The sequence below is a fragment of the Hippopotamus amphibius genome, chromosome 6, assembly GCF_030028045.1.
Source record: "Hippopotamus amphibius kiboko isolate mHipAmp2 chromosome 6, mHipAmp2.hap2, whole genome shotgun sequence".
Classification (NCBI taxonomy): domain Eukaryota; kingdom Metazoa; phylum Chordata; class Mammalia; order Artiodactyla; family Hippopotamidae; genus Hippopotamus; species Hippopotamus amphibius.
The window spans coordinates 129,111,857-129,121,204 of record NC_080191.1 but is presented as its reverse complement, the minus strand read 5'-3'; the positions used below and the strand labels follow the sequence as shown (position 1 = coordinate 129,121,204).

The following is a 9,348-nucleotide window of genomic DNA, read 5'->3' as shown; positions in this document are numbered from 1 at the left end:
ACACGTTAAATTAAGGAAGGGGAGGAGGGGTCCTTCCTGTCAAAGAAACCTCACAATAAGAGGCCCTTGGTACTCAAATGAAGCAACAACGAAAGATCGGCAAACCTCAGAAATGTTCCTGAAAGCTACGAACGCCAGCTCTGATTTCAGCTTGCCAAAGCGCGCCCGCTCGGTAGCTTTTATGGCAGAGAGGCGGAGGGGTCCAGGGTATAGGGTCCCACTGGGGACACTGAAAGTGAGAGTGGGAGACCCTGCTACCGGCCCTCCCCCACCACAAAGAAGAGTAAACGCTCCGCATCCCGTCACCAGGGCAACCCTGCAATCCGACACCCAGGCGCAAGATTCCGCATCCCGAGCCGCCGGACGCAGAACAGAGGCGTTTCACGGCCCGGACGCGGGGACTCCCAGGCGTCCCAGACACCACCGTCCCTGGGGGGCTGCGTGAGACGAGGGAGACGCCCTCTCCGCAGGCCCCGTGTCCCAATCTCAGCCGCCGCCAGCGACGCCGCCGCACCCGGTCCTCGCTGCCTGCACGTGGCAGCCGTGATTGCCCCGGGCGGTATCCCTCCGCGCCCCCGCCCCCGCTCGGTCTCTCCCCCGCCCCCTCCTTTCCCGGGACCCTCCGAGTCGGGCGCCGCGGAAGGATCGCACGCACGCGCGCGCGCGCACGCCCCGGCGGTGCGGCGGAGAGCTGAGGCAGCCGCGGTGAGGTGCAGTCGCCGCTGCCGCCGGCACAGCCACTCCACAGCCTCCCGCCGCTGGTTAGTCAGCCCCGCGGTTGCGGGCGGGAGGGCGCCGGGCCGGGCACGCTCCGCGGCTGGTCCCTCACCGCCGTCCCCGCGTCCTCCCTCCTCAGCTCCTCGGGGAGGGGGGCGGTCGGTGCCTGCGCAGAGCCGCCTCCTCCCCGCCCCCGCCCCGCCTCCCCCCGCGCCGCCGCCGCCGCCCGCGACCGCCGCCGCCGCTGCGCCTGCTGCTCCTCGCCGTCCCCGCTGCAGTGCGAAGGGCTCGAAGATGGCCGGTTGGCAGAGCTACGTGGATAACCTTATGTGCGATGGCTGCTGCCAGGAGGCCGCCATTGTCGGCTACTGCGACGCCAAATACGTCTGGGCAGCCACGGCCGGGGGCGTCTTCCAGAGCATAACGGTGAGGATCGGCGGCGGCCCGGGTTCCCGGACCCGGACCCGAGCAGGGCCGGCCGTGGGGACGCCGCATCGCGGGGCTGGGCACGGGGAGGGCCGCGCCGGCAGGTGTGCGGGGCGGCCGGCGCCAAGGATGCGGCTGTCGGGCGGGCGGAGAGGCCGAGGCCGGGGGACGCCCCCTCGCCGGGGCTGCGCCGACTGGCGGGGGCGGCGGCCCGGCTCCTGGGCGTTCCCAGCCCGTCTCCGGGGGAGGCTGGGGGAGGGGGCACGCACCGGCCCGGGGGTGGGGGGCCTTTTCCCCTTGTTCGGTCCCCCGGGGTCCCCAGAAAGCTCTGAGGGTTGCTTTGTACGTCCTGGGGTGGAAGCGGGGACCGGGGGGGCCGGGCTGGGGCGCGCGGGGCCCGAGCGGGGGTCCTCCGGCTGCCCCCTGGTCCGTGGACAGCGCGCCGCCCGCGCCGCGAGCTGTGGGAGGCGGCGGCTGCCCGGCCCCCGGGATCCTCGCGGCGACTTGGCGTAGGTTTGCCGGTGTCCAGGCCTCGGGGGCTAGTGAGAAATACGCCGACAACGTAGGTGGATTCGTGAATCTCGACTACAGCTCTGGCTCCATAGGATTTTTTTTTTTTTTTAATTCTCCAAGATGGCGAACTGCCATTGATTTCTCTTCTCCTATGGAGATTCATCGATATACCGCTATCCCCAGTTAAGCAACATAGCTCTAAAAAAGGGTGCTTGAAGGGGCTTTAAGTAATCTGCGGAGACCGAGGGGACACTTCAGTTCTGCAAGTCCCTCCCTCTTTAGTGATGGTAGTGAAGGCAGTGATGCAGATTTGTGCTTCACGGTGCCTGATTTTCTTGTGACTTGGTGGTTTGACTCGGTTGCCACATGTTTGGGGAATAATTGTCACTAAGCCTCCAGTGCTGCTTTATTGTTTTGCCTTTTTCTGCACAAGGCTCTTTCTAAAATTGTGACGATTATATCAAACACAGGACCATTCTCTTAGTTTCTTAAGCTTCACGCCTCCTTCCTATCAAACGCCAAAATTCAGGCCCCCTATTATGGGTGCTACTCATTATTTTTGTACTACTTAAGGTGGTTTAAAATCTAACTCTGTAGAACTCGGTCCTTGATACAAGTACTTTCAGGTTTCCCATTGCCACAGTGGACTGCGATTCTTAAAGAGAATTGGCATCTGGTGATCAACTTTTTTTCTGCAGTCCTCTTGTCTTTGTGTGTGAGTTCCCGCTGTCTGGCTGGGAAGATTGCGGGAGTGTGCTTGGAAATGGCTGGGGCCTGCTATGACTCTGCAGTTCTGATGGGGGCGACGCCTTCCTTCTTATTCATGGAATGTTAGAATGCACGTTTTCTCCTTTCCGGTTCTGGTCGCTACCTCAGTTTCTTTCCCAGTCTCCCTCCATTTTCTGTATTCTTTTAGCGTTGCCTACTGCAGTGCTACGGACAGAATCCACTTTGCATTTGCCCAGAAAGAAAACTGATTGCTGAGGTGGGAAGGGAAGGGAAGTTGGAGAAAAAAAGTAGCGGTTAGAATAATAGGAGGGAAATATGAATTTGGGGATGCGCTGAGGTCTACGGCTTCAAGTTCATTCTCTGGGGGATATTTCAGGCTATTTGAAGCCAAGTAGAAGTGAACAGGTCTGCCAAGCATGGGCTTTATTTCAGGAGACTTTCAAGTAACTTTAAATTTGATACTAAATGATTAACGTGACTGGTTATGATAGGTAAGCTTTTGTTGAAAGTTTTTAGGTGAATCTTTACCATTACATAAGCACTTCAGGTACCACCTGACTTGAAACAGTTTATAAATAACTCAAGTTTGCAGTTTATCTAGTGTCAGCTACCAACTAGAGATTCTTTGCATAGACTGTTAGTTACCAGACTACACTCTCAACTGTGAAATCTAATTAACTGACTAATATAAGATGTCATCATGTAGGATTAAGTAATTTTTTAGAAAAGACTGAAACTTGATTTTACATTAATGAAATGTGGATGTCTTGTAGTGGTAGTACAAACTTGGCAGTCTTTCCTGTTATACCAAGGCAAGGAATTAACTACAACTTTTTCTTTTCTCTCTCTTTTTTTTTTCTGGTTGGGGGTGGGGGGCAGCCAGTAGAAATAGATATGATTGTAGGAAAAGACCGGGAAGGTTTCTTTACCAATGGTTTGACTCTTGGCGCAAAGAAGTGCTCAGTGATCAGAGATAGCCTATACGTGGATGGTGACTGCACAATGGACATCCGGACAAAGAGTCAAGGTGGGGAGCCAACATACAACGTTGCCGTCGGCAGAGCTGGTAGAGGTAAGCAAGGTAACCTTTTGGTTAAAAATTGCACACCACATTACAATTTATTAAGCAATTTCTTTAATATTTTGAATAAAGGGTTAGTCCATAATGGCTGTTAAGGTGGTTTTTGTGAACTGCCCAGCACTGAAGGAGGCACTGCTTTAGATTTACTTACAGCAGCTGCATATACAGCCTAACCTCTGAGATCCTGACTTCATTCTGAAATAAAATATTCATATCAGCTCTTAAGTTTCAACTTTAGTAAACTGAAAATCTAAATTTGTCTCTTCTTTATGTATAACTGAATCCTTTTGCTATACACCTGAAACTAACACAACATTGTTAATCAACTATATACGCCAATATAAAAAAGTTAAAAAAATAAATTTCTCTTCAACTGTTATTCAGATTGTTAAATCATTCAAATTGGTTACTTTAGTCCCTTTGGGTCTTTGACCTTTGGATCTCTTCCTTTTCTTTCTTGCTCACATTTTAGTCATTCACTATTCAGCATAAAAAAGGAAAAATTAATATTGTGGCTCAAAATAATTAGAATGAGGGTTTTGGAGTAAGTTTTCCACTTACTAAAATATTTTCAAAGACTGTGTCTGATTTATTCACAAAGTAGGAAATTATATTTCATTTATATACTGGTCCAGAAATTCTGGTGTTTCCTGACTCTTGTTAACAGTGCAGAAATTTTTACTGAACTAAATGGGTCTCACTGCTTTTTTGAAAGAAACATAAAATTGAGGTTTATTATGAATCTAATTGATTTATAAATATATTTGAATGTGTTAACCTGTGTAAATGTTTTGTAAATAAAGAGAGCTTGTGTAGCCTTATATAGTATACTTGGCACATCTGATTTTAAGACCAGGTCTACCATGTGAAGAAACTTGAAGCTACACTGAGCCATAATTTACTGCAGTGGTCCTACCAAGTCCCTGTGACTGTCCTGAAGATTAGTCTTGTTCTGAAGTGAGTTGATGCTTAGAACTATTTCTCTATAGGAAAGTTAGATGACTGTGAAAATAGTAGACAAATTTCTAAAACATTAGCTGAGCTCAGATAAATATATTAAAAAGAATCATCAACCATGTGACATAAAACCAGAATGTTTTCATACCATACAGCATTACTGACATCTAGTGGCAGTGAATATAACACCTAACAAACGTACATATATGCAGTTTGGGGACCGACATTTGAACTGCATCATAGAAGAACCTGTTGTTGGAAGTAGTAAATCTATTTTAGGATTTTAGATTCAGTGAAAAACAAAGCTAGCACAGTGAGAATATTAGTAAGCACAGGCCTTCAGTACTTTTAATTTGTCCTTTTCTGAATGGCACTGAAAAAGCTATTTAAAATTCAGTCTTGGTTTTCTTCTGGAAGTAATAGACACATTTAGCCTCGCTGGTAAGACTTAATAGTTTGTATTTAACAAAGCAGTTAAATTTGGGGAGAATTTTGTAAGGAAATAATTACCTAAGTTTTTTTTTTTTTTTTTTAAGTTTATTTTTTGGGGACCAGTCTAATATGTATTTGTCATACTAATCAGAAGTTTTTTGCCCTATGTAAAAGATAAAATGTCCATAAAAGGGAATGAAATAATGCCGTTTGCAGCAACATGGATGGAGCTGGAGATTATCATACTAAGTGAAGTAAGACAGAGAAAGACAGTAATCGTATGATATCACGTATATGATACAAAGGAACTTATTTACAAAATAGAAACAGACTCACAGACTTAGAAAACAAACTTATGGTTACCAAAGGGGAAGGGGGAGTATAAATTAGGAGGTTGGGATTAAGAGATGCACACTACTCTATAGAAAATACATAATCAGCAAGGACCTACTGTATACTGTATAGCACAGGGAACCCTACTCAATATTCTGTAATAACCTGAATGGGAAAAGAATCTGAAAAAGAATAGATATATAAGCCAATCACTTTGCTGTACACTTGAAATTAAAACAACGTACATCAACTACAGTATAAAATTAAAATTAAAAAAAGATAAATGATTACACTTTTCTTTTCACTAGCTAGTGTAAAGATATTTTTATAGAGCATTGCAGCTGCACTAATTGGACTTCCAAGATGCAGTTAATAGTCAAAATGTTCAGCATAGTACTAGTTTGAAAGTTCTCCTTTTTGGAGACCAGGCTGACTTCAGTGCTTCGTTGTTCATGAAGAGCTAACTTAATGTTAACTTATTAATCAGGGTTCTGTCTGCTAAAACTTATGTGACTCTCTTGATTAACACTTCTTTTGAAACACTTTTCTTCTTTCTCTTTCAGTCTTGGTCTTTGTAATGGGAAAAGAAGGGGTCCATGGAGGCGGATTGAATAAGAAGGCATACTCAATGGCAAAATACTTGAGAGACTCTGGGTTCTAGCTGCTAGGCAGACTGTTAAGTATTAGGGGAAAATTGCTCTTAAACTTTCCTAGCTGTAAGCTTGAGTCTTAATTCTGGAAATTTTATTAGCAATGCAGGGTGATGGGGTATGAACCTGTGTCTCCTTTGTATCCCTCTGTTGGTGGGGAAAGGTGTCTTTCTTTCTGCCCCCTCCCCCCTTAAATAATTCTGTTCACTTTTGTTTTGTTTCCTTGTGTACTCCAGCATTGGTTATAGTCATGGGAAAGGAAGGTGTCCACGGAGGGACACTTAACAAGAAAGCATATGAACTCGCTTTATACCTGAGGAGGTCTGATGTGTAAGCAGCCTCTCCCCATCTACCTAGCAACTGTCTTCATCACCACCCCAGTTATGGTCACAGTGCTACCAGACTATAGATGGTAGCTAATTTTTCTTTACCTATTTTCTAATGTCACAATTCCTGTTTGCCCAATGGATCATTTGTATGTTAACCACTGTATGTAACCAACCTTATCTGGCAACATAATTGCAGCACAATAATGATTTGCATGATACCTTGAAATTTGGGGGGAGGGGGCATGCCAAGTTGGGCATCACTTTGTGTTAGCAATTAATGGGATATTGATTACTAAAATAAGTTAATATTAAGCAAGGTGCCGGTTGTACAATCTCTAATTTGATCATTGTATTTCAGCACTTTGAGCATTTACTTAGCTGATTTAGTCTTCCTTTTTTGTAGCGCATGGTTGGGAGGAAAAAGTGCATGCATCTTTCCTTCACTCCTCTCTTCCCACCCCCTCCCTTCACACATAGGTATTTGGTTTGCTTCCATCTTCTTTTATGCAGTGCCTGGTTTATTTAACCAATTAATATCCTTTTTGTTGATGAGCTATTGAGAGCTGCAGTAGTTTGCTTTTAGTATTGTTGTTGCACTTGAGTAAAGACAAACCTTTTTTCATAGTGTCTGCAGGACATATGACAAGTGCAACTGCAAGACAAGAGCAAAAGGCACTTCCTCCCATGACCTTATAGTAACCATACTGATTGAATCCCCAGGGACATTCCATCATTGCAATAGCTCACATTTTTGTTCCTGTCTTTTTCTTTGCACACCAGCTCTACTCTTTAGTAAAAGTGTAAAAGGCTGCCATTATGGACATTAGGTATCCCAACATAACCATCTGGAGTGTGTCCAGTTTGTTCTTCATAGGACCAATTTTTATTTGCAGCTTGAGTTTTTATATGAAGTTGCATTATTGTGGACTTGGCTGTCTTGTGATGAATTTTTTTCATATGTATTCTGTGCCATACTATTGTTAAAATGAACTGTTGCTATTGTGAGATGGATTTTAACTGACCTACTAAAGGTTTCTTTCGAATGGCACTACTTAGGGACATTCTAGTATTTGCTTCTATTGTTTGGGCCTTGTGGATAATGTACAGATTTAAAAACAAATCTAGTTGCTGATTTGTCCATTTCTTTCCCTGCACTTTGTTACATCTGGGATACAGTCTAACTCATCTGATTTAATATGCATTTAAAAAAATGCCATAACTATTAAACACCTTGTTTACAGACAGATGAAATAAATTTATTCCAACCAAATATTCTAGACTCCTGTTGTTTATATAAATTGTTAGCTTACTGTTACAGTTGATTTTTGAGACAATGGGAATAACTCTGCTGCAAGCACAAAATTAAAAACAAAAAATCAGCTGATGGCCTACTCCATTTCCTTTAGTACTTATCATAAATAAAATGAGTGCCTGGGAATTCATTTTTAATAGGCTTTGCTCTATTAAAAATGGCTTGTAGTCATTTCAGGCTCATCTTCAGGCTTATGAGGCAAAAATTGACTTATCCACTAGAAAGTAAGTATTTTTCTCTTCTTGCTGGTCTCTTGATGTGAAGTCTAATGAGCAGTAAGGGGCCCAGTACCAAGAAGAGTTTCTGCATTGTGGATCCTTCTGTGTTGAACTGTCATATGACTTCTTTCAGTTTGGAGGCTGTGTTGGCAGGCTGAAGTCAGCCAGCTGAAACTCTCACATAAGGCAAGACATTCCTTAGGCAGCATAAAAGATAATTGGGATATCTTGCAGTTTCTGGCTTTGGAGTGACATGTTAACTATGTAATAGTCAAGTTTAATCCCAGAGGTCATAAGGTCTCTGAGATATATTTAAGTTTAGTAAATATGTTTAATACTATTCAGATTAATGATTATCGTGAACTGTCAAACAGAAGCTCCCAGCTCAAAAGTTGGTGGGTCTAAGCAAAACTGGGGAGCTGGTTATAATGCAGATTCTGGGCTCTGAAGTTCTACCCTGCGGATGAAGATTCCAGAAATCCCTTTAGAAACAATCAGTAGGTTAGTCTGATCCATTTTAAGTGGACTGTATGCTGCCCTTTTGAGACAAAGAGTGGGTCAGGGAATAGGAGTTCATCTCTTTGCCCTACTTGAAATATACTGTGCATAACAAATTTTTTTTTTCTTTGACAGTGTTGTCAGTTCTGAATTTGATTGTCCATACAGGGATGTAAAGGTATGGAAGAGATGCGATGTGGGGCTACTTTGATAGTTGGGCATACCTTAGAATTGTAAAACAACAATAAAAACTTCTTGATCTGTTAAGATCGCTGTCAGGAACAAGAGGTTAGTCAGATGAAAATCTGGTGATTGGGTTGTGACGATTTATGACTTTATGGGAATACATTTTTACACTTTAGTTGTAAAGAACTGTGAGAGTAACTGATTAGAAAGCAGCGACCAGACTTGTGAAGCCCTTACTCACAGAACCTAAGTAGGTGAGGGGATGTGTATCTGTTGGAGGTGTGGGTAGGGGAGTAGAAGACAGTAGAGGGCAACTGTATCTCTAAAATAATGAATGAAACTAGTCATTGGCCCCCTTCCCACAATTTCATTAGAAAGACACTTAAGGAAATACATGCATGTATCTTCGCTTTGTACTTAGTTCTAGGAATTTAACCTAAGGATATAGAGCTGTATAAATTCATACAGCAGAATGTCACTACCACAGCATTACTTAGAGTAACTAAACTTGGAAAACTAGAAGATTTAATGTTCAGGGTTATGGGTCAAATAAATGTCCAGAAGATAAAATAGTCATTGAAGAATTACATAAGAAAATGCTCACCAATAAATTTTATATAATAGGATATATATATAATATATAATGTATTTTACATATGTATTTCTGAAGGCACAATATCAGGTTTTCTCTTGGGTAAGATTCCAGGTGACTAATTTTATAATCAGAAAATTCTTAAATTAGGATATTTTTAATTGAAATGGGATTTTTAATTTTATTCAACATTGTATTTAAAAAGTTGTATAGTTATACTATAGAGAAATTATAAAAGATTTCAATTGACTATTAAGAGAACTAGTAACAATCCTAGACAGTGCTGTTAAGTACATATATTTTTAACAACTAAGAGTTTGGGGTTTCAAAAAAAATTTATTTTGCCTCAGAAAAACTCCTAACTTAAATTTGAAG

At 43.2% G+C, this 9,348-nt stretch overlaps 1 protein-coding gene across 6 annotated transcripts; it reads left to right on the top strand.

The window, feature by feature from the left end:
• The first annotated feature begins 666 nt into the window (after positions 1 to 666).
• Positions 667 to 7,437, top strand: PFN2 (profilin 2). 6 transcript variants are annotated; one of them, XM_057738206.1, is made up of 4 exons: positions 667 to 761; positions 857 to 1,143; positions 3,265 to 3,466; positions 5,752 to 7,437. In XM_057738206.1, exons 2-4 carry the CDS (start codon positions 1,012 to 1,014, stop codon positions 5,847 to 5,849), a joined length of 432 nt encoding a protein of 143 aa, XP_057594189.1. In that variant the 5' UTR covers positions 667 to 761; positions 857 to 1,011; the 3' UTR covers positions 5,850 to 7,437. The 6 variants fall into 6 exon arrangements, with proteins under 6 accessions (XP_057594189.1, XP_057594188.1, XP_057594193.1 ...); XM_057738210.1 differs by having other exon boundaries at positions 681 to 1,143; positions 3,265 to 3,457; positions 6,075 to 6,159; positions 6,995 to 7,433; XM_057738205.1 differs by having other exon boundaries at positions 680 to 1,143.
• Positions 7,438 to 9,348: the final 1,911 nt, after the last annotated feature.